Below are 25,667 nucleotides of genomic sequence, written 5' to 3'. Positions count from 1 at the left end.
ATTTGGAGAATTGAAGGAAAGAAAAAATAAAAAGGAGAAATAACGTTTTAGGACCAGCGACATTACTTTTAGTACAAATCCATAATAAATTACCAAATACACTCAGTTCCCTTACACAAGTACTTGAGATTTCCCAGCACCATATATTCATTCACACATACGCCTTTTAACCATCTTAAATACACAAATCGCATTAGATGCCACTGGTCCATCTCAAATAGGAGCATGGAAACTAGAAAGAGGTCACCGCCGTTACTGTAGGAACCTGTGTTATAGAGGTTAAAGCAACTTCGTTAAAATGTGCGCATTGTATTCAATATATAGCAATTAAGTTACAAACATTTGACATTATGAGGTTGTACATGTGTGTGGTAATGTTGTATTCTAATACAGAGTTTCTATATTCTAAAACGTCTATATACATTCTTAAAAAAAAAAAAAAAAAAAAGGATGGCACTTCTTATATCAAGGCCACAAATTACCGTACCATAAAAAAGGGCAAAGATTAACTGATGACAAATATCTAAAAATCAAAATTGCAGGAATCCGGGGTCTATAATAAATTAAACAAAAAAATGGCTTAAAATCTGCAGATTTTTGGAATGAGAAGGCAAAGGAAAAGATAATACAAATACACTTATAAGCCCAAATTAACTTGACCATGTAACAGAGAAAAGAAAACATTTCAGTAGGGACAGTGACCACCGGGTCTCATAAGTTTGGAAATGCCTTGACTGGCAGTGTGGACAATGACGGTAATGATGTTAATAGAGCGGAAAAAAAAATAGTAATTGTTACTACATCACGCCCTTAGAGAAAGTGCTGTCTGGTAGTGGATCTGTATGCTGATTACATTTTGGAAAATATCTATATGTTAATAGCTTTCTACATTTGTATAGTATTCGCACGTCAAGACAAAATAAAACCAGGGGACAGAATCTGTCAACAAAAAACTCCAAACGCAATCAGACTCACCTACCGGACCACTATGCCCTGTGATTGGCTGCAGTAGTCTGATGATTTTGAGCAGGCCATCACCATAAAACATCTGATGATGCATTGTTCAAGTCACCTCACCAATGCTGCAAATCATGGGCCGCATGGAAAGGTGGCATCACCACTTCCCGTCTCCGCGCAGGCCACAGAGCAGCCTCAGAGCTTGGATGCAAGTAGATGCTGGTAGGCGAGCATGACTAAGCTTATTTTTTTTTTTTTACATACCTCCGTCCTCTGGGCAAAGATTTTATATTGCCAAGACAACCCCTTTAAGGGCCTTTTACATGAGTTGATGAACAATCGTGCCAAGGGGGAACACGTTGATCAAGTTGATAATTCGAAATTATCTGTTGATTAGTGCATTGTTTATGTGGACCTAGAAATCATGATTGGTCAGCGGAACATCCACCCGTGCACACAGGAGAAATGTGATGCCGACAATACTATAAAGAGTTTTGGATCCAATTATTCATATGAAACTTGACAAATATTGCAACAAGTAAATGTTAAATAAATGGGTGCTGATACACTTCCCGTATCACTGATAAATAAATGGGTGCTGATACACTTCCCGTATCACTGATCAGCCCTTGCTGTGGGCATTTGAGAAGCCCTTGTCATAAGACCCTTTGAAAAGCTGTCAGATATACACCCATCCAGGCAGTAGTAAGAAATACATTTCTATGAGATTTCCATAACTAATATGCTTCTTATAGACATTTATGTCAAACTATGACCACAGTCCACCTTTATTAAAAGGGTTGTCTGGTCTTTTGCTATATGTCTGGAGACACTCTATTTGACTACAGACTTCTGAATCCTTACAGTGCACACACTGCACACTGTCAGTATTCTCCAGAGAGAGCATGAGGTCACTTGACCGCAAGTACGTGATTTGCATATTTCCGGGTCACAGTCCAACTAGACGTGCTCGTCCTCGATCAATTCACTTGTATTGAGCAAGGCTCAGCATGTCTAATCGCAATGTGGCCGTAAGTTTGCAAATCACAGCTGTCACGTGACCACCGGCTCTCAGCAGAACTTCCGGAGAATTCTGACGGTGCAGCGCGGTGCGCACACTGGAAGGATTCAGAAGTCTATAGTTCCATAAGAGACTGCAGACTTTTAGCAGAATACCGAACAACCCCATTAAGTAGAATAGTGAACCTTATAAGCCACTAACCTATCCGATATGTTGGCACTAATAATGGCATTTCTATTAGTTACAGACACTATCAGTATTTATAACGTGAAAAGACAACTGCGACTACACAAACCATAGGTTTTCTGTCTAGAAAAAACAATAAAAACATTTTACACAATGCCATTCACCAGCTGGCCCCTGCCGATGTGTTCTAATTCCAGGTCCGAGAATGTCCGTCACAAGTTGTTCTTCAGTCTTCATACACTGCTAGTTGACCACAGAGCGACAAGGACAAAACACAAGAGGAAAGACATGTAGTAGCAAACGCTCTTCGACGGGAATAAACATGGAGCGGTAATGGACCATGGATACGACTAAATGGATGAAGCAGACGAATATTCTACAGACACTTCAGCCAATTACACAGCAGCAGAGAAAGAATGAAAGGCATCGCAGCCATTGGCATCAGGTGGTCCCCTGCAATATAAAAGAAAAAGATAATTACTCCAATAATACGTATTATACATCTTTACATTCCCATTCAGACACAATGGAAAACAAAATTAACATAGGATCTTCTAAATGTCTTAGAAGCTCTTAAAGAGGACCTTTTACCAGTTTTCGTAACTTAAACTAGCAACACCTTGGAATAGGGGTTGCAGAGCTAAATTAAACATAGCTTTTATTTGTTAATTTCTCATAACCGTTGAGGAGATATTAGCTATTAAAATTTAGGTTAGCATTTATGTTAAAGACTGAGGGGGCATTAGCATATATTCTTCTCTGGGGGTGGGAACTTTTTCCTCTGCATGATATTGACGAATGATAAGCAGGAGGAGTCATGCAGGGTACAAAAAGCACACGCCCCCAGAGGTGGTCAAAACCGATTGGCTCTGTGGGAGACATGTAACGACACACTGCCCTGCTCTCCTCACTGATCTCACCGCCAACACCTACTGTTATTATAAGTGAGGAGGACAGTAGAAGAGAGCTGTGTGACATTACAAACATCTCTTGCACCTCCTCACAGCTCTGCTCTGCCCTAAAATAAGAGATCAGTGAGGACAGCAGGGCCGTGTGTCATTAGAGACCTAGCTCAGGGGGCATAACACCTCTTGCTTATGATTCATCATCATGCCCCCTCACCTTAGTAAAAATTAGAACTTAAACTTCACAAGCTTTTATATCCGCAAAGAGAGGAGAAATTAAAAAATAAAATTAAGTTTTCATCAGCTCTGGAGCCACTATTTCATGACGTGGCCAGTTTAACATGCTAACAGTGGTGAAAGGTTCTCTTTAAAAGGTGTTTTCCCAGGTCAGAATATTGTCAGCCTATCAGTAAGGTAGGCCATTAATATTAGATCATGGGGAAATCGCTGTCCACACCCTACCCAATAAGCTGCTTCAAGAAACTTCAGCACTCTCAAAATCTATCCATTTATACATATTTTTTGTCTATTTTTTTTTTTTTTTTTTAAGAATAGTTTCCTCACATTTTTGACATTCTAATGAAATCTCTAAATAAAGCAATTATGATCTACTCATTAGATAATACTCACATGTAAGGGGTTTCCAGGGAACGCTGTAAGTTACAGGGAAAAAGTAAAGAAAGTAAAGAAAAATACACATTATTCAAGATTATAGATGACAAAACTTGTCTAACATACTATAAGGATGTACATTTTAGTTTCAGATGCTTTTCAGATAAGATTCTCTCTTCTACACTGAGCAGGTTTAGATCTACAGTACATCACTAAATGAACAGTGGCTTGCAAAAGTGTTCACCCCTTTGGTTTTTTACCTGTTTTGTTACATTACAACTTGTGTTTAATTATTTTTATAATCCAATTTGTGTGTGATGCACCAGCACTAAATAGTCTAAGTTGGTGAAGTGAGAAAAATATAGGCATACATTAAATTTATGGGATCAAATAACTAAAAATTAGCATGTGCATATGTATTCACCCCTTTTGCTATGAAGCCCCTAAAAATTTCTGGTGACAGGTGAACTTCCTTCCACATGCTTAGTGAAAGGAAGTCCACCTGTGTGCAATCTAAGTGTCACATGGACTGTCAGTATACAGCTCCGGCAAAAATTAAGAGACCAATGCAAAATTTTCAGGTTGTCTGATTTTTCTCTTTATAGGTATATTTTTTAGTAAAATGTAAATTGTTGTTAAACCAGTCCTCAGAGTTGGGGAACATTGCCTGAGCAGAAGGAATCAACTGTTTTTTCCAGGATAACTTTGAATGCGGCTTGATTCATACATCCGTCTTAAAGAACAACCTGCCCAATTCCATCCTTGCTGAAGCAGCCCCAGATCATCACCAATCCTCCACCAAATTTCACAGTGCGTGCAAGACCCTGTGGCTTGTACGCCTCTCCAGGTCTCCGTCTAACCATTAGAGAACCAGGTGTTGATCTGGGGATGCTTCAGCAAGGCTGGAATTGGGCAGGTTAATATTTGCGAAGGACGTATGAATCAAGCCGCATACAAGGTTATCCTTGGAAAAACAGTTGATTCCTTCTACTCAGGCAATGTTCTCCAACTCTGAGGACTGGTTTTTCCAGCAGGACAATGCGCCATGCCACACAACTAGGTCAATCAAGGTGTGGATGAAGGACCACCACATCAAATCCCTGTCATGGCCAGCCCAATCTCCAAACCTGAACCCCATTGAAAACTCCTGGAATGTAATCAAGAGGAAGATGGATAGTCACAAGCCATCAAACAGAGAAAAACTGCTTACATTTTTGTGCCAGGAGTGGCATAAGGTCACCCAAAAGCAATGTTAAAGACTGGTAGAAAGCATGCCAAGATGCATGAAAGCTGTGATTAAAAATCATGGTTATTCCACAAAATATTGATTTCTGAAGTCTTCCTGAGTTAAAACATTAGTATTGTTGTTTCTAAATGATTATGAACCTGTTTTTTTTGCATTATTTGAGGTCTGCAAGCAATGCATTTTTTGGTTATTTTGACCATTTCTCATTTTTAGAAAATAAATACAAAATGTATTGCTTGGAACTTCGGAGACATGTTGTCAGTAGTTTATAGAAAAAAAGAACAATTTACATTTTACTCAAAAATATACCTATGAAGAGAAAAATCAGACAAATGGAAAATTTTGCAGTGGTCTCTTAATTTTTGCCAGGGCTGTATATACAGCTTTTCAGAAAGGCCACAGAGGCTGCAACACCTTTAAACAAGAGGCACCACTAACCAAACAACACCATGAAAACCAAGGAGATCTCCAAATAAGTCAGGGACAAAGTTGTTGAGAAATACAAGTCAGGGTTGGGTTATTAAAAAAAAAAAAAATATCCCAATCTCTGATGATTCCCCGCAGCACCATCAAATCTATTATCATCAGATGGAAAGAACATGGTACCACAAAAAACCTGCCAAGATAGGGTTGCTAACTAAAATTCTCAGCCTGGCAAGGAGGGCATTAATCAGAGAGGCACCACAGATACTAAAGGAACTGCAAAGTTCCCAGGCAGAGACTTGAGTGTCTGTCCTCACGACCACAATAAGCCTTACACTCCTTAGAGATGGCCTTTATGGCAGACTGGGCAGAAAAAACCCTTAACTTACACACAAAAATTGTAAGGCTCTTTTTGGAGTTTGCCAAAAGGCATGTGGGAGACTCTCCAACTGTAAGTAGGAAGATGATGTAATCAAATGAGACCAAAATTGAACTTTTTGGCCACCAAGGTAAATGATATGTCTGGCACCAAACCAACACAGCTCATCACCCTAAGAACACCATCCCCATAGTGAAGCATGATGGTGGCAGCATCATACTGTGGGGATGTTTTCCAGCAGCAGGGACAGGTAAAATGGTTCAAGTTGAGAGGAAAATGGATGATGCGAAATGCAGGGATATTCTTGAGCAAAACCTGTTTCAGTCTGTCAGTGATTTGAGACTGGGATGGAGGTTGACCTTCCAAGACAATGACCCAAAGCATACAGTTAAAGCAACACTCCAGTGGTTTAATTGGAAACGTGTAAGGCTATGTTCACACGATCCTTTTTTGCCTGCGGATTTTTCAGGTCCTGATTTTGAGAACCCGCAGTGGAAATCCGCGGTGCATTTCCACTGCGGTTTTTGGTCCTGTTTCTACTGCGGATTCCACTGCGGGTTTCCAACTGCACTTTCCTATTGGGGCAGGTGGAAACCCGCAGCGGATTCCGCAGAAAGAATTGACATGGTACTTCTTTTTTTCCGCAGAAAATCAGCGCGGATTTTCTAGCGGAAAAAAGGATCGTCGGCACAGCGGATTTCGTTTTCCATTGGGTTACATTGTACTGTAACCTGCATGGAAAAAGGATGCGGATCCGCAGCTGCAATTCCGCTGCGGATCCGCAGCAAAAACCGCACCGTGTGAACATGGCCTAAATGTTTAGGGTGGCCATGTCACAGACCAGATCTTAATCCAATTGAGAATCTGTGGTCAGACTTGAAGATTGCTGTTCACTAGAGGAAACCATCTAACTTGAAGGGACTGGAGCAGTTTTTTCTTGAGGAATGGGCAAAAATCCCAGTGGGAAGATGTGGAAAGCTCATAAAGACTTATCCAAAGTGATTTGCAGCTGTAATTGCTGTCAAAGGAAGCTCTACAAAGTATTGAGTTTAGGGGAATGAATAGTTGTGCACACTGAAGTTTTCAGTTATTTTGTCCTATTTGGTCTTTGCTTCACAATAAAAAGAAAACCGAATGTTCACAGTTATAGGCATGTTCTTTACATGAACGGATGCAAACCCTCCAAAAAACAAAACAAAACTACAATTCCAGGTTGTGAGGTAGCAAAACACAAAAAATGCCAAGGGGGTGAGTACTTTCACAAGCCACTGCACCTTATGCAATATGGAATGAAAAAAAATGATGATGATGGCTGTAAGTTGGATTATTGTGTGGCTCTTTGTCAGGCCAAAGAAATGCATGCATAAATAATATAGGTATCTGATTAACTGACTTACACAGAAATGCCACTGTGGATGAGAATTATTCTCCAGGCTAGAGGACTTTTGATTGAGGCAAAATAATCAGTTTCTGTGACCTCTGAGTTTAAAGGGAATCTGTTAGAAAGATCACCCCCTCCCCCTCAATGGGCATGCATGGATGGGAATGCGGGTCTTTAAAATTTAAATCCACCAACTCCTTTAAATCTTCTATCTGTTGCTACATTCCCAAAGAATTAGCATTTTAATATATATGCAAATTAGATGTTAAGTGCTTAGGGTATGACAGAGCACTTCATGAGCATCTCCCTCCTGAGGTTGTTTCCCCGCCCAGCAACAGCCTCTAGCTTGAATGATAGCTCATTGCCTGTGTGATATTAGGTACCAAGCAATAAAGTCAGACAGTGATTTATCAATCAAGGTAAAGAGGCTGGGGCTGGGCGAGGAAACAATTTTGAGAGGTAAAGACTCAGGAAGTTTTGGAATTTCATTTTGGTGGTTTATCCTTAAGGTTCTGGGTATGGCCAGAAACTTATTTAAAGGGAACCTGTCACACCCAAAATGGATGTTGAGCTAAGCCCACCGGCATCAGGGGCTTATCTACAGCATTCTGTAATGCTGTAGATAAGCCCCAGATGTATCCTGAAACATGAGAAAAAGAGGTTAGATTATACTCACCCAGGGGCAGTCCCTGCTGCGGTCCGGTCCGGGGCCTCCCATCTTCATACGATGACATCCTCTTCTTGTCTTCACGCTGCGGCTCCGGCGCAGGCGTACTTTGTCTGCCCTGTTGAGGGCAAAGTACTGCAGTGCGCAGGCGCTGGGCCTCTCTGACCTTTCCCGGCACCTGCGCACTGCAGTACTTTGCTCTGCCCTTACAGGGCAGACAAAGTAAGCCTGCGGCGTGAAGACGAGAAGAGGACGTGATCGTAAGATGATGGGAGGCCCCGGACCGGACCGCGACACCCACCGCAGTGGGACCGCCCCTGGGTGAGTATAATCTAACCTCTTTTTCTCCTCTTTCAGGTAACATCGGGGGCTTATCTACAGCATTCCAGAATGCTGTAGATAAGCCCCTGATGCCGGTGGGCTTAGCTCAACTTCCATTTTGAGGGTGACAGGTTCCCTTTAAAAGTATTTCCTCAAAAGTAAACAATGGCAAAGATAGTAGAAATCAGTTCCTAATTTTAAGCCAAAATTTATTCTGACCTTTTAGAGCCCTCAGCTAAAATTATTGGTATGTGAAAATTTTCAGAAATATCAACTCAATTATGATAATCATTTGAGAGGCGACACAAAAAATACTGACTTGTTTCAGGGGGCGATCAGACCCATCCGGAGCCATTCTGAATCTATCCGCCCCTACTGGATCAATCGGACGGCTCCCAACGCTGTAGTTTCGTGGTCGTCTGACTGTGTCGGAACTGGACAGAGGAGTAAAACTGTTTCGCCTCATTCGCATAGGTGTATGGTTCACATCAAAGGTGCCCTGAAAGAATTTGGAAAAATATAAAATACTCATTATAATAAAAGAATATTGTAAAAGTATTGGCTTGCTTGCACATCACATATGACAGCGATGAAAAGAAGCTCCACCTTGGTTCCAATGTATATCGCATACCCTATGATATGGAAAATTAATAACCTAAGTGGTAATTTCATAGGTAATGTAACAAAGTCATGATAAGCACAAAGGTGCGATCAGTTTAATGTGCCAATTGCGTTCTTTAGAGGTTTGTAATTTTTATTTTGCCAAAAGTGGGATTGATTTAAAAGGAATCTAATTTGTCAGTAGGATCAACCCTATTAAGCAGTGTATATGGGCATGTAGGTCAGAGAAAGCTGAAATACCTTGATACGTGTGATCTGATGTCTTATTCCTGAGAAAGTCAAGTTTTTCTTATATGAAAGGCTACGTTCACATTTGCGTTGCGTCGGGCGCAGCTGCGGCGATGCATGCGTCATGCGCCCCTATATTTAACATGGGGGGCGCATGGACATGCGTTGTGTTGCGTTTTGTGACGCATGGGTTTTTTTGGCGCAAGCGTCAGAGCGCAGAGGACGCAGCATGTTGCATTTTTTTTGCACTAAAAAAATGAACGTATACGCCACAAAACGCTGCGTTTTGCTGCGTTTTGCATGCGTTTTGCGTGCGTTGAGTCGCCGACGCAGCACACAACAACGCAAATGTGAACGTAGCCTAAATGAGTTGTTAAGGTCTATGGGCCGGACACTGATCTGCATGAGAATCTGCACCTAGGGTTTATTTAAAATTAAAGGGGCATCACAGTGTGAGACATGTAGATAATGAAGGCAGAGAGTGGTCATTACATGTCACACTGGTAACTCCCCCTTTTCTTTTATAAATAAGCTCAGGAGGCAGATTCTCAGGGAGATCTATGTCCGGCCCATAGATCATAACAGCTAATTTAAAGATTAAGAAAAATGTGGATTTCTCTGGAATGAGACATTGATCACAGATATCACGGTATCATTTTATTCAACTTTATATCCCTTACATGCCCCAATAGACGGCTTAGTAGGGATCATCCTACTGACAGATGATATTTAAGGAAAAACGAAAACAGTATAGAACCTTGTCTTTTGTGTCTCTTTCTACGTTACATATTTAAAACATGGTTGAATCGTAATCAAATAGCCATGGCAGCATCGAAAACTTACCTCTGGTTTGTCTCGGTGTGTGTCCACTGCATCCACATTTAGCTTCATCATTTCAACTTTACAGCCTTGAAAGACAAAAAAAGCAGAGATATGGCTACAGGCAAGAGTTCGGACTAATACACGGTTTTGATTTGAAAAGGTGGCACGCAATATTTTTGCTTAAAATGTGCAATTTTGTGCTTCTCTCAAAAAGGACAAGAGAAGTGGTAGGCGCTTAGTGAAAGGGGGTCAAGCCTCAACTGGCCAACAGTTTTACCATAAGTCTTGCCAAAAACTATGGCCTGAATTTCGGCCATCTCATAGGTGGCATACATTTGCTGTGTGAGTGCTGTAAAAGTGGTGGACAATGACTGTTGTGTTCCTAAATCTGAAGACACAAATTTATGTGTTGTAACGTGAATAATGTCTTGAATCTGTTGTATAAATCGTATTGTAATGTATTGTGATATGGTTATGCATACTGTAATAGGTAGTGTTAGAAATGTATAGTAAAGTAGTGTATAACATAGGTAGTATAGGGAGAGATAGTGACTCTAGTCTAGGTAGTGACGTTAGGGTTAGATAGCATAGTGTTAATGTTTGAGACTAGCCCATAGTGGGAGTGGCTTAGTGTTAGGAAAAGAGACTGCTTTTAGTTAGTCAGTTTGAGTTCAAATGCAAGAGGGAAGTGCTAAGTGAGTAGAGCGGATTTAAGTGTGATACGGAGAGAAAAGAGACAAACGGACAGCTGAATACTGAGATCCTAAAGTAACTGATCAGACAGAGTGGCTTTCGGAAAAGGGTCCTTGGATAAGAAAGTCAAGAAAACCCTGACCTTGCAGACGCCGAAGGTAATGGGCCTAAACAGGAAAAGAGTTTGTGGGACTAGTAGGGGTCCCAAGCGGTAGATCCAGAACATCAGTAGTGAAAGAAATAGGATGCGGAGCCGCTGAGTGAGCAGGGAGACTTGCTGATCAGGACTGTGTCATAGAAGCTAGGTTGTGGTGAAGTAGGACGAAACAGTTTGCCTCACTAGCCCTGGAGCAGATTACACAGAAAGGATACATTGTGAATGAAAATGCTTCATACTGTAAAGGAAACGTCCATAAGACTTTGTACCCGCTATCCCTTGTACATAACCCTTAACAAGTTACCATTTAGTAAAGACTTTATTTTGGAACAGAAGTCTTCTTTATTGAACTGTGGAACCTAAGGTCCTGGCCAGCCAACACCACCGACTACAGGCAGCATGCACGGATGCAAGGCCCTCACAGAACGAATACAAATACCCAGCCACGATGTATTCTTTCATGTGGCTGTCCCAAGCTACAGTACCCTCTTAATTAATCTGGTGCATCTTACCCCATTGAACTTTAGGTTAACTCTGGTGTGTTAGTAAATTCTCCCTCTGCGAATTATAAAGGATCTGATTAGAAGCCCCATGACAAGCATATGGCTAAGGATTGGCAGGGGCAAAGCCATACTGGGCGAGAAGGAAAAGAAAGAAGGAAATCTCAAAGTGTACATGGTTTACACATTCTTGGTTTATACAGTGGGTACAGAAAGTATTCAGACCCCTTTACATTTTTCACTCTTTGTTTCATTGCAGTCATTTGGTAAATTCAAAAAAGTTCATTTTTTCACATTAATGTACACTCTGCACCCCATCTTGACTAAAAAAAAAATAGAAATGTAGAAATGTTTACAAATTTAATAAAAAAGAAAAACTGAAATATCACATGGTGATAAGTATTCAGACCCTTTCCTCAGACACTCATATTTAAGTCATATGATGTCCATTTCCTTGTGATCCTTCTTGAGATGGTTCTACTCCTTCATTGGAGTCCAGCTGTTTTTAATTAAACTGATAGGACTTGATTTGGAAAGGTACACACCTGACTATATAAGACCTCACAGCTCACAGTGCAGGTCAGACCAAATGAGAATCATGAGGTCAAAGGAACTGGCCAAGGAGCTCAGAGACAGAATTGTGGCAAGGCACAGCTCTGACCAAGGGTTCAACAGTATTTCTGCAGTACTCAAGATTCCTAAGAGCACAGTGGCCTCCACAATCCTTAAATGGAAGAAGTTTGGGACAACCAGAAGTCTTCCTAGACCTGGCCGTCCAGCCAAACTGAGCAATCGTGGAAGAAGAGCCTTGGTGAGAGAGGTAAAGAAAAACCCCAACATTACTGAGGCTGGGCTCCAGAGATGCAGTAGGGAGATGGGAGAAAGTTCCACAAAGTCAACTATCACTGCAGTCTTCTACCAGTCGGGCCCTAATGGCAGAGTGGCCCGACTGAAGCCTCTCCTCAGTGCGACATGTGAAAGCCCTCATACAGTTTGCTAAAAAAAAAAAAAAAAACACATGAAGGACTCCCAGACTATGATAAATAAGATTCCCTGGTCTGATGAGAGGAAGAGAGACCTTTTTGTTGATAATTCTAAGTGGTATGTGTGGAGAAAACCAGGCACTGCTCATCACCTGCCCAATACAATCCTAACAGTGAAACATGGTGGTGGCAGCATCATGCTATGGGGGGTGTTTCTCAGCTGCAAAAACAGGATGACTGGTTATCTTGAAGGAAGCATGAATGCAGCCAAGTACAGAGATATCCTGGATGAAAACCTCTTCCAGAGTGCCCTGGACCTCAGACTTGGCCGAAGGTTCACCTTCCAACAAGACAATGACCCTAAGAACACAGCTAAAATAACAAAGAAGTGGATTCAGAGCAACTCTGTGACCATCCTTGACTGGCCCAGCCAGAGCCCTGACCTAAACCCAATTGAGCATCTCTGGAGAGACCTGAAAATGGCTGTCCACCAACGTTCACCATCCAACCTGACGGAAATGGAGAGGATCTGCAAGGAAGAATGGCAGAGGATCCCCAAATCCAGGTGTGAAAAACTTGTTGCATCTTTCCCAAGAAGACTCATGGCTGTATGGCTCAAAAGGGTGCTTACACTCAATACTGAGCAAAGGGTCTGAATACTTATGACCATGTGATATTCAGTTTTTCTTTTTTAATAAATTTAAAAAATTACTACATTTCTGTTTTTTTTAATCAAGATGGGGTGCAGAGTGTACATTAATGAGAAAAAAAATAAACGTTTTTTGAATTTACCAAATGGCTGCAATGAAACAGAGTGAAAAACGTAAAGGTTGTATGAATACTTTCCGTACCCACTGTATAATGGAATATTGTGTACAGAAAAACACAACATGCTTCCCAAATGAGATCGAATGACCACTTACCATAAGCCACTGGGGTTAGCTTCAGTACTGTGTGCAGTGGGCAACGAAGGTACGGCAGGTCATCTGGAATAATAAAAAAAAGGACTGCATAGAAGCTAATTTTATGGTTGTTGCAACAATTGTTTCTTTGAGGACACCAACTACTGGTCTCCTTTTGGTGACGAATCTAGATTCAATAATTGCTTAGGTGCTCCACAAAAGAACTGTATGTGTGTGGTGCATAAAAAAAAATTAAATGAAACAAATAACATGGGTACTTCTTTGTTCTAAGAACGCCTCCATGCTCTTCCATTTACGGGTTATGTCAGGCAGTGTAGTTCAGCTTTACTGAAATAAATGGAGCTGACTGCAATACCCTACACAACCTGTGGACAAGTGTGGTGCTGTTTTTTCTTATAATTTTATTTTATTAAGATTCCACATCTTTGCAGCTTTGGACAACCCCAAGTTTCGAACAGCTTGTTCACAGCTGAAGAGCGAGGTACACAACCATCCTCTATTCAACAATGATAGAAATTTTCTTTAATTAAGTTCTAATGAAGCAGCCATGTGGGTCACTCCTCTGCAATTTTGCTGTTAGTCTAAAGCCTTTTTAGGCCAGTATTGTATACAATCAGTAACACACTTTGTGAATCCTGTTGGATATATCTGGGCTGTGTGTCACTCGTAGACTATTATCCCTTACAATAAAAGGTCACGGACTATACGTTTACAATACACGATGGATCCAGATTAATAGCTCGTTACCGGCATTTTTATCCAGGAAATAAGCCAAAAGGCACCTCATGACAGCCTGGTGGCAAATAACCAGAATGTTTCCTTGACGTTCCAGTTCCATGATGACAGGTTCCAGGCGCTGTACAAGATCTTGATAGGACTAAGAGAAAACATTACAACGTATTAGTTGGCTACCAAACCTAGGGAAGTATTAAGGCAACTACACTACTCACAAAAAGTTAAGGATATTTGGCTTTCGGGCAAAATTTATGGAAAACGTAAGTCGTTCACACTATAGTGATATTTCATCATGAAAGTAGGGCATTTAAGTAAACCTGTCAGCAGGATTGTGCACAGTAACCCACACACAGTGTCAGGTCGGCGCCATTATACTGATTAAAATGAAACCTTGGTTGATGAAATCCATCTTGTGGCTGATTAATCTTTATTTTCAGTTTATTTCCCCTTCGACAAAGCAAGTACGCGAAATGCGCGTCAGGGGCCACGGGGAGGGTGACAGCAGTCGTGATCTATCATGGGTAAGCAGACAGGAACCCTTAAAGGGAAGCTGTCAGCAGTTTTGGCAGATATAAGATGCGGCCACTGCCTTTCAGGGCTTATATACAGCATTTTATAATGCTGTAGATAAGCCCCCGGGTCCGACTTGCAAGATAACAAAAATAAGTTTTATTATACTCACCCGGACCTTGATAAAGTGAAGCGAAACGCGCGTCGGTGCCAGCGTGGCATGTGTCCTGACTCCTTGCACTATGGGTAAGCACTTGTAACACTGGGGTGGAACAGGCTCCTTTGATTTAGTGCGCACTTCCATGAATCTTTGGAATGTACCAGCCTTAACATACTCCCCATTTGGGTTTCTTTTGGCACTAAGCACTTTACCTGCATCTAATTACAACTCTGAGTGCTAGGACATTGGCAGCCATCATTACTTGAACCTAGTCTGCAATGTTGTATGGAATTTGTGTGTATTCAATAAATTTGTGTTTTTCTACATATTTGGACATATTACTCCTATTTTTTTCTGATGACATGAATATTATCAGGAGTGTCCACTAGGTGCATCTTGGAGACAACCACATGGAGATTGGTCTTTTTGGCACCTATCTATACTAATGTTGCCCTATATGGTTTATGTGTATCACCCGGGGAAGGGCGGTCCGGTCTGATGGGTGTCGCAGGTCCGGGTCCGGCACCTCCCATCTTCTTGTGATGCCACTGTCCTGTTGCTTCATGGCTCCCTGGCATCACGCTGTTGCGCAGGCGTAGTTATCTGCCCTATTGAGGGCAGACCAAACTAGGGGCCGGGAAAGGTCAGAGAGGCCCAGCACCTGCGCACTGCAGTACTTTACTCACTGTCAGTGGCGGAAGCAAGAAAAGCTTATGCCTCATTCGCTGAATATCTGGTTTGAGACGAGCGAGATGACATTTTTTCATGTATGCGGTGTACCAAAGTATACCAAAGTCGGCTCAACACAATGCACAGGACGACACAGTGACTGCCTGTACAAGTCCGCAGCCAAAATAAGGAAGTACAGGGCGGTCACTGTGGGGGTCAGATGGCGTCTGTGCACTCCGATTGGTGCAATTGATGTGGTTTATCACACCAATCACAGTTGGCTCTGATGACGGCGGTGTTGCTAGGCTCAAAGCCTATGATTGGTGCGCTTACAGCACCGATCATAGGACGGCCATCAGGGTTTCAGGCAATTTAATTGCCTGAAACATCGAAAACGCTGTGATTGGCTGTCTAGAATTAGGACGACAACTCCATGTGCCCTGCTGTGAGAAGCAGCAGACACCTTCATGCGATCACAGCATATACAGTATATTGCAAATGTCAGGAAGGGGTTACGTTCACCTGAAATGGTTAGAGTGCATTTTAGGTTCATAAGAAATTTCGCACGAAAGACAAATATCCCTAACTTTTTGCGAGTAGCGTATATAAAAGAAGTTGCCCAGGACTTCGATATTGATGACAGATCCTTAGTACAGGTCAATCATGATCATAGGGGTGCACCAGCGCCGTACACTATGTAGTGGCTATTGCCAGGTACTGCAGCCGAGCCACATATAACTGCGAGATGACCCGCAGTACCTGGGAATAGCCACTACACAAGGTACGTAGCGGTGCTGTCCCAGATCCATACACTGAAGATGCAGCAGGAGCAACAAGTAGCATGAAGCAGGATATTCCGGGACGTCGGCATAGTCCTGTAATAGCAGTAAGCATCTGTGATAGGAGATAACTCTGCTTCTAATTACTTTAATCTTATAGATTGGATTCACTCTTTAGCAGATAAACTTTGCATGTGCCTTATATGTAATTCTCTACCATATTCGCCATGAAGCGCCCTCACCTCTCCTCCAGGGTAGCGGTAAAGATATTTATCCTGATCTCTCAGTGAAAACTCTTCTGGAAATTTCTCCTCAATTTCTTTATAAGTCATTTCCTCACAGACTCCCTAACAGGAGAGAGACAAGTGAAAACAGTATTACAATTATATCAGGAGATTAGATCTGCATCATGTGAGCGCTTTTCGCCCATATTGGCACAACACATGCACAAGTGATAGACCAAGAAGACTTGCAATCATATTTGCACAGAGGGGGTCACGTACCATATCGTATGCGCCATGTAGCTTTATCAGACAGGATTTCACCCTGTGCAGGCAACATGTAAAAATAACCATAATATTCAGGATGCAGCTTTTTTTATATATTATTTTTTGTGGCAATGCAGCCCCGCAAAAGGCTCGCTGAGGCCCATAGAGCTGTCCAGGAGACACCATTCCCTTATTCCTCTATTCAAATGTATTTGTGTCTATCAGATGGTGAACACTGTGGCGCCGGGACTAGGGAAGAGCAGCAGCATTAGCGACTGATAACGCTACGTGGAGTATATTACATAGAGAGGGGCAGTGTGGGGGGGATGTTTCGGAGGGGGCAGTTTAGGTGATATTCTAGAAAGGGGTAGTGTGGATAGAAAAATATAGAGAGGGGCAGGGTGGGGTATATAATGGAAACGGGCTGTGTGCGGGGATATTACAGAGAAAAGCAGTGTGTGAGGAATATTACAGAGAGGGGCAGTGTGCGGGGAAACATTATGGAGAGGGGCAGTGTGCGGGGAAACATTACTTAGAGGGGCAGTGTTCGGGGAAGCATTATGGAGAGGGGAAGTGTGTGGAAAAACATTATGGAGAGGGGCAGTGTGTGGGGAAACATTATGGAGAGGGGCAGTGTGCGGGGAAACATTATGGAGAGGGGCAATGTGCAGGGAAACATTATGGAGAGGGACAATGTGCGGGGAAACATTACAGAGAGGGGCAGTGTGCGGGGAAACATTACGGAGAGGGGCATTGTGCGGGGAAACATTACAGAGAGGGGCAGTGTGCGGGGAAACATTACAGAGAGGGGCAGTGTGCGGGGAGACATTACAGAGAGGGGCTGTGCAGGTGAACATTACAGAGAGGGGCTGTGCAGGGGAAACATTACAAAGAGGGGCTGTGCGGGGGAACATTAAGGAGAGGGGCTGTATGAGGAAACATTATAGAGAGGGGCTGTGTGCGAGAACATTATGGAGAGGGGCAGTGTGGGGAATATTTTATGAGGGGCAATTATTTATTCAGGAGCACAGCATGGGAAATATTTATATTTATGGTGAACCATAGTTATACTTTTATTTTAAAAGCACCATTATCAGGAAGTGCTGCTGAGGAGGGAAGTTTGGAGAGACAAGCTCTGGGAGTGAAATATCATCATTGTGCCTGAACTACATGGAAACAAAAGGGATAGGGAATGACTTCATTCAGAGAAGATGCCATCTATAAAAGGTACCTGCATGTAAATGTTTATTTGTGATAATGACTACATCAGTACTGTGGTTCCTGTATGGCTCGTAGGCCGATGATGGCTGGTAACAACAACTCTCAGTATCTCCTCACAACTGTTAAGGATATACTGGGAATTGTAGGTTCTTGCTATATAATTGTATATGGGGCTGACCGAACATTAAAATTGATCTGCTTTACTAAAGATTGTTGCTGTATACATGTACTGACGGTGGTTCTGGTGTGGCATCCATGTACTGACGATGGATCTGATCTTGTAGACATGTAGCAGTCCATAACGTGCTTCATGGCTATGTTAAAACTTATAATTTCAAAAGAAGAGGCAGCACTCCATATTTCCAATATAAAAACGTGCAGGGTTTAATTTACCCACATATTCAGGCAACGTTTCAGCTCCAATTGAGCTTTTTTCAAGCCTATATCTACTTGGACGATTGGTGGACTGGTTGTCTGGGGGCTCTGCACCCGAAGATAAGTATATTTCTGTGCTGTTCCCCTTTTTTTGGTATATTAAAACTTAGAAATCCACAAAATATATAGATTTGAGATTATGAGGAGGATTTGGCGAGTTTCTGCTCTAAAAGGCAGTGTAAGTTAGCGTGTCCACACTGATTGTTTTTTCTTTTTTTTAGCAGAAACTCAGCAAATCCTCCCAGTATACTGAAAACTAGGTTATGGTAATGTATTAGTGCACTGATGGTGTGATGTTGTGTAGCCCTGATGTAGCCATATGAAGACTTTTTTCCTTTTTGCACGTGACGAGTTGTAACTTTTTAATGGTACCACTTTTAGGATCACTTTGCACTCTAGTTATGTCAGCTTCATTCTAATTAACCAAAATATTCTGGCCAAATAGAGGCACTTCCAATTTTTACTAATCCTACAAACACAACGGAAGTAATGCCATAGTAGAAAATTAAAATGTAATTTTATTACATATATACGTACAATACAAAGATAAAAAAGAGGGGAACAACACAAAATAGCCGCCAAACACAGTGTATTGCACTCCAAAGTGATATAAAGTATCCAAGTTCAATGCTTATTTAGCCCTCTCCAACAGTCACAGTATTTTGCTCCAAGGCTGGGTATATCAATAATAAATATTGCACATTAATCGAGAATAATAAATAGAAATATAAAATATATATAATGCACCCAGACCAAGGAAAACAAAGCTTTGTTATATATTTTATATTTCTATTTATTATTCTCTATTAATGTGCAATATTTATTATTGATATACCCAGCCTTGGAGCAAAATACTGTGACTGTTGGAGAGGGCTAAATAAGCATTGAACTTGGATACTTTATATCACTTTGGAGTGCAATACACTGTGTTTGGCGGCTATTTTGTGTTGTTCCCCTCTTTTTTATCTTTGTATTGTACGTATATATGTAATAAAATTACATTTTAATTTTCTACTATGGCATTACTTCCGTTGTGTTTGTAGGATTAGTCAGCTTCATTCTGTTGGTCAGTATGATTACGGTGAGACTACATTTTATGGTTGGTTTCTGTTTTTTACGTTTTGCAGCCTTTGCATAATGAAAACATAAAAAAATGAATTTGTTTTAGTGCTTTCACAGTGAGAGAGCCATACCTTTATTATTCCGTTAACAGAACTGTGTCAGGGCTTATTTTTTTCCCGGGAAAAGTTGACATTTTAATTTATACTATTATGGGATAAATACGTTTGTTTGGCTGCTTTTGATTCCTTTTTTTTTGGAGGCGATGAACTAAAACCAGCAATTTAGAAATGTACTTTTTTTAAAATATTGTTATAGTAATATATCTTTACAGCTTCATTTTAGATTTTTTTTTTTGTAAACATAATAAAGAAACAGACAAGGGGAAAGGACTTCTTTTTTTCATGTTAATATATTTTATAAAAGCGACAATACCAAAAACATTTTTGACTTTTTTATTTGAATTTATTTATTTTTAGTGAGGAAGAAAGGAAGGGATAAGGAAGGGATACACATTTTATTTTTTTATTTTTTATTTATTTTTTTAACTTTCTTCTTATTTTTTCTGTTGCAACGTCCGCACACAGACTCCATTCTGCTCAGTCAGAGTTTTCTCATACCCACAGGAAGAAGCTCTCTAGCGAAACATATGTCGGGTCTTGTGTGTTGAAATCCCACTAAGGTAATACTTTCAATGTCCTGTCACAGTCATAGCCGATATAACTACTTTCCAAGTTTGATGAATAACCATGCCACTAATATGGAGGCACGTATTTTTGTTTCATATTAATAGGTTTCTATGCATGCTCTATATTTTCTAATGCACTAGCACTTTATATTTATATTTATGCTGTATCAATCCTATTAAGTACATAATTTATCCTCTGTCTGCCTCCAAAAACTTTTCTTGCATTGGCACGCCTATGGACTTTTTTGTTTTCTTGTTATTAAGCTTTTTAGCATTTAATTACATCTCAATTCTGATTGAACACTTGATGTCAGTAATTTATGTGGTGATTTCAATTGCACAGACACTTCTGCTCCTCTTCTCATCCGTTTTAATATGTTTTAGTATTTTTATTTAATAAAGATTGCACCTTTTATCATTTGGGCATTGTTGCTTCTCGTTTTTTTGGTTACTCAGTCAGTGTAAAGCCTCATTCAGATGTTAGTGATGCAAAAGAGATAAGTTTGTGATTACTGAACTCTGTACAACAAAGTTTAATGTGCAAAGTGCTAGAACAAGTGACAACAGTAAAGCCTCATTCAGACGTCCATGCATCACGGACGTCTGAATGAGGCTTTACATTCACTGAGCTTAGAATACTGGGGGGTGAGAACAAATTGACAGCCTGGTATTGTACTACTAATGCCAAGCTACTGAGCTGTTCTCACTGCTGGAATGATTTCCCCACCCATCACTGCTTTCACGGATCAGAGGAGAACTATAGAGGAAACTTCTTCCGGGGGTGAGAACAGAGATTAAATTAGTAAGGTGAAGGCAGTGCCAGTCCAGGTTATCAGACCCACATACTGTATGCCAGCTGACTTACTGCATCAATCTCATTGAGAATCTTCCACTGTTCATAAGCCACTCCGAGAGCCTCTGCTGTCTGAATCGTTCTCTTCAGCTGACTGGTCCAAACCTTGAGGTCCATAATTTCCTGCTCCTCGATAAACTTCTTCAGTTCCTTGGCATACTAAATGACAAGAATATACTTCATCTCAATGTTAGCCACATCAGCCTATTCTGGGACGTATAATGTCATTCAGTGATATGGATAGTCATTCCAAATATGTATAACCGGAATTGTACGTACTTGCTTTCCTCGTACCGAGAGGCCCGAGTCTCCTCCAATCCTCCCAGCTAGATTACATTCACTTTCACCGTGTCGGCACAGGTAGATGGTCCGTGGTTGGACGTGAATGTTCATGAGGTAGTAGACAATTTTACTCTGGATGTAGTCCTGCACCTTGTTCACCAAGAATCTCTGGCCGACATTGATAACTTTTATAAGAGAATGTTCCCTAGAGAGAAAAAAGATAAGTATGGTAGGTTATACTTATTAATTCGGTCCCAAACAAAAAAAAATGGATGAACAGCACTCGCCAGGGGTCAAAAATGTGTAAAAAAAAAAATCCATATTTTCTACCTCTGGCGAATGCTGTCCATCAATCTTTTGTTTAGGACTATATGTGGATCAGCGGATTCTGGTCTTTCTTTTGGACTGTGCCACTTACAATTGAGAGTGTCCTGCGGATATATTTTCTTTTTTTTACATACCGGTACATATTCATATAGTCAGAACAACAGTAAAATAGAATACAGAAGTATAGGTGTCTGACAGTTCGCGACACACAACTTCAGGCCCAAAGACTACATACAATTTACTTGTGGATGTTTTACAGGGCCGAGGTGTGCAAATAACTACCTTTAGATATCCTTACACAATTGCCCATTTACCACAGATACACAACTGCCTATTTGCCACAGAATTGGTCTGCCAAGTCTGAAAAAGGCAAATACCGAAGCGAAACCAGACCACAGTGAATCCATCGGCTTCAATCAAGTGAATGGCTTTGTCGGGGTTCCCGTTGGAATCCTGATTTTTGGGGAATTTGATATAAACCCTGATTTGTTGCTGAGCAGGAACACTTTGTGTGAGCCTAGCCTTATACCGCCAGAGGCGGACAGCCTGCGCACATACAGTGCTCAGATGAGGTGGTTTCCTCCCCCAGCACCAACAGACCCCTTAATGCTCTGTCACGCCCCCAGCACTTAAAAACTCATTTGCATGTAAATTAAAACGCCAATTACTTGGTAATGCAGCTACAGATAGAATATATAAAGGTGTTGATGGCTTTACATGTCAGATCTGCATAAACCATTTTCTCCTGTATCACTGATAAAAAAAGACCAATAAAAGTCTATGGGTCAGTGAAAAACACAGAGCACAGGGATGGCCTCCATGTACAGTCCGTGTGCGGTATGTATTCATCATTACAATGTATAGGAGAAGTGTTGTCATTTATTTCTTTATCCCTCTTTGAAAAACACTGATGATACACTGATGGTAAAAACAGACACGGATGACACTGATGGTAAAAACGTACATACAGGCCAAACACTGATGGTAAAAACGGACACATGACACACGATGATAAAAACGGACACAAAGGCCAAACACTGATGGTAAAAACGGACACACAGATGACACACTGATGATAAAAACGGACACAGACCAAACACTGATGGTAAAAACGTACACACAGGCCAAACACTGATGGTAAAAACGGACACGGATGACACACTGATGGTAAAAACGTACACACAGGCCAAACACTGATGGTAAAAACGGACACACAGATGACACACTGATGATAAAAACGGACACAGACCAAACACTGATGGTAAAAACGTACACACAGGCCAAACACTGATGGTAAAAACGGACACGGATGACACACTGATGGTAAAAACGTACACACAGGCCAAACACTGATGGTAAAAACGGACACATGACACACGATGATAAAAACGGACACAGACCAAACACTGATGGTAAAAACGTACACACAGGCCAAACACTGATGGTAAAAATGGACACACAGATGACACACTGATGATAAAAATGGACACAGACCAAACACTGATGGTAAAAATGGACATACGGATGACACACTGATGGTAGAAACAGACATACTGACCATACACTGATGGTAAAAACGGACACACTGATGACACTGATGGTAAAAACGGACACACGGATGACACTGATGGTAAAAACGGACACACACCAAACACTGATGGTAAAAATGGACACAAGGATGACACTGATGGTAAAAACAGACACACTGATGGTAAAAACAGACAAGGATGACACACTGATGGTAAAAATGGACACAAGGATGAAACTGATGGTAAAAAAGGACACAAGGATGACACTGATGGTAAAAACAGATAACACACTGATGGTAGAAACAGTCCCACTGACCAAACACTAATGAGAAACTGATCCAACACACTGATGATACCGCTAACATTATTTCACGTACGTGCTTTAACACGGACATGTGACTGAGGATTTACTAGCAGATTCTCTTTGAAATAGAAGTGAAATTACGTGTTCACTTTCATAACAAATCCACTCAAAGAAATGAATTCTCAGTCTTGGATAATGGACAGAGGCATGCAAATTAATCCTTTCCTCTGAGAAAAAAAAAGAAATGATTTACATGGCTCAGCCCATTATCTCGGAATGAGGATTAATATCTTGGCGATTGGTTGTGTTCTGGATGTAATAACATAACTTTAATGTTAAGACCATACAATATCCTCTTCAGTAAGGTAAAAAAAACTAAGGCTATGTGCACACGTTCATGATTTCTTGCAGAAATTTCCTGAGCAAAACTGGACATATTCTGCAAGAAATCTGCATGCGTTTTTGACGCATTTTTTGCGCGTTTCTGACACTTTTTTTTCCAGAGCTTCCCAATGCATTAAATAGCGGGAAAAACGCAAAGAACCAAAAAATTAACGAAAATGCTGCTTTTTTTACTGCGATGTGTTTTTTTCGCGGAAAAAAACGCATCATGTGCACAAAAATTGAGGCATGCATTCTAAATGATGGGATGCATAATGTATGCGTTTTTTATGTGTTTTTATAGCGAAAAAACGTTTTATAAAACGCAATGTGTGCACACAGCCTAATAGTAAAAAGTAATCTTGCAATTTTCACACTGGCCATAAAGGCATTTTTAGACTTTCTATTTCAGGAAATCCACACATATATTATTGAAGCATCTAATTAGTGAGTGCAAGGTAGTTGTGAAGGGAGGGGGAGCAGGGTCAGCTTTAACATCACCTGTGATTGGTTGATGCTGTGTTTTCAGCCATTAGGCCGGGATCACACATACGCGAGATACGGCCGAGTCTCGCAGCTGAAAACCCAGCTCTGGCGCCGGCACTCTGGAGCGGAGCGTGCAGCTCCATGTGTTGCTGTGCGGCTGCACGCTGCACTCCTGAGTGTTGGTGCAAGAGGAGGGTTTGTTTTCACCTGCAAGACTCGGCTGTATCTCGCGTATGTGTGATCCCGGCCTTAGTGATAATGTCTTATCCGAGCATGCTCGGGTGTTATCCGAGTATCTTAGGCGTGCTCATATATTATGTTCAAGTCCCTGCGGCTGCATGATTTGCGGTTGCTAGACAGCTTGAACACCTGGGGATTGACGGATTGTTACGTAATCCCCACATATGTTCAGGCTGTCTAGCAACCGCAAATCATGCAGCAGCAGGGACTTGAACATAATATACGAGCATGCCTAAGATACTCGGAGAACACCCGAGCATGCTCAGATAAGACATTATCCGAGCACATTTGCTCATCACTATCACATATGTATAGAGGTGATACCTGTCACTGAAATCCTGCCTATGATGATAAAGAGCCTGCTGAAAACTATTCCTGAAAGGAAAAGAAGTATGAGGCTAAAAAAGCCCTAGTAGCCAATGTGAAAACCGCAAGATTTCTAGGTTTTTTTTTTAATATATCAAAAATGTAATGTAAACAATAGGCCATTTTCTGATTACACATTCCCTATAACCCCTTAGCATTGACCTCCACATTAGTAGTGCACCATCAGTGTATGGTGCAGGCTCAAGTGCTAAGCCCGCTCCATGCACCGTGAGTATCGGCTGCGTTATACAGCACGTATGCAGACACTCAGGGAGTAGCGATCACAGGGCAGACACTATCAAGTTTAGTTTTTTTTAGTTTGTTTGCTTGTTTTCAGTTAGTGAGAGATCTGGGAAAGCATTTCTGCTTTTACACAAATATTTAACTTGCGATTACCCTTGTACCTGTTTCTAGGCAATATGCAAGTTATTTTGCCAGAATAGGAGCCTTTCTGCTTTTCACAGCTGAATACCTAGTAGAAGAAATGACCAGTAATCTGCATACTAAGTCTATTTCCTGAGATTCAGTATGCAGGTACAGTGCCTTAAAAATGTATTCATACCCCATAAATTGTTCACGATTTTCTCACCTTACACCCACAAATTTAAATGTATTTTATTGGGATTTTATGTGATTTACCAACACAAAGCAACAGGTATTTGTGATACATGGTTTTCTAAGTATTTCCAAAATATACATTTGAAAATTGTGATGTTCATTTGTATTCAGCCCCCTGTAGTCTAATACCCCCAAATAAAATCCTGAGTGACCAAATGCCTCTAGAAGTGACATAAAATAGTAAATCGACTCCACTTGTGTGTAGTTTATTCTCAGTTTAACTACAGCTGCTCTGGGAAGGCCTCAGAGGTTTGTTAGAGAATGTTAGGGATCAAACAGCATCATGAAAACCAGGGAACACACCAGACAGGTCAGGGATAACGTTGAGGAGAAGAGAAAAGCAGGGTTAGGTCATAAAAAAAATAAAAAAAATAGCCAACCTCTGACCATCTCACAGAGCACTGTTCAATCTATCATCCAAAAATGGAAGACGTATGGAACAACTTGCAAACCTACCGAGACATGACCATCCACCTAAACAGATATCACAAACAGATAGAGCACCAATTAGA

The 25,667-nt window shown here is 41.1% G+C and overlaps 1 protein-coding gene across 5 annotated transcripts in view; it reads right to left on the bottom strand.

The window, feature by feature from the left end:
• Positions 1 to 291: 291 nt before the first annotated feature.
• Positions 292 to 25,667, bottom strand: part of PFKFB2 (6-phosphofructo-2-kinase/fructose-2,6-biphosphatase 2) — a 96,842-nt gene continuing 71,466 nt past the window's right edge. For 3 of the 5 annotated variants that reach the window (XM_077295179.1, XM_077295177.1, XM_077295180.1), the window contains exons 9-17: positions 20,902 to 21,109; positions 20,635 to 20,781; positions 16,121 to 16,225; positions 13,773 to 13,902; positions 13,026 to 13,088; positions 9,791 to 9,855; positions 8,418 to 8,597; positions 3,700 to 3,722; positions 292 to 2,617 (exon numbers count right to left, since the gene is read on the bottom strand). In XM_077295179.1, the coding sequence (XP_077151294.1) occupies positions 2,560 to 2,617; positions 3,700 to 3,722; positions 8,418 to 8,597; positions 9,791 to 9,855; positions 13,026 to 13,088; positions 13,773 to 13,902; positions 16,121 to 16,225; positions 20,635 to 20,781; positions 20,902 to 21,109 (979 nt within the window). In that variant the 3' untranslated portion in view covers positions 292 to 2,559. The remainder of the gene's footprint in view (positions 2,618 to 3,699; positions 3,723 to 8,417; positions 8,598 to 9,790; positions 9,856 to 13,025; positions 13,089 to 13,772; positions 13,903 to 16,120; positions 16,226 to 20,634; positions 20,782 to 20,901; positions 21,110 to 25,667) is intronic. The other 2 variants (XR_013223777.1, XM_077295178.1) reach the window with 2 other exon arrangements.

The sequence above is a fragment of the Ranitomeya variabilis genome, chromosome 3 (assembly GCF_051348905.1).
Source record: "Ranitomeya variabilis isolate aRanVar5 chromosome 3, aRanVar5.hap1, whole genome shotgun sequence".
Lineage (NCBI taxonomy): Eukaryota > Metazoa > Chordata > Amphibia > Anura > Dendrobatidae > Ranitomeya > Ranitomeya variabilis.
This window is presented reverse-complemented; position numbering and strand designations above follow the sequence as displayed.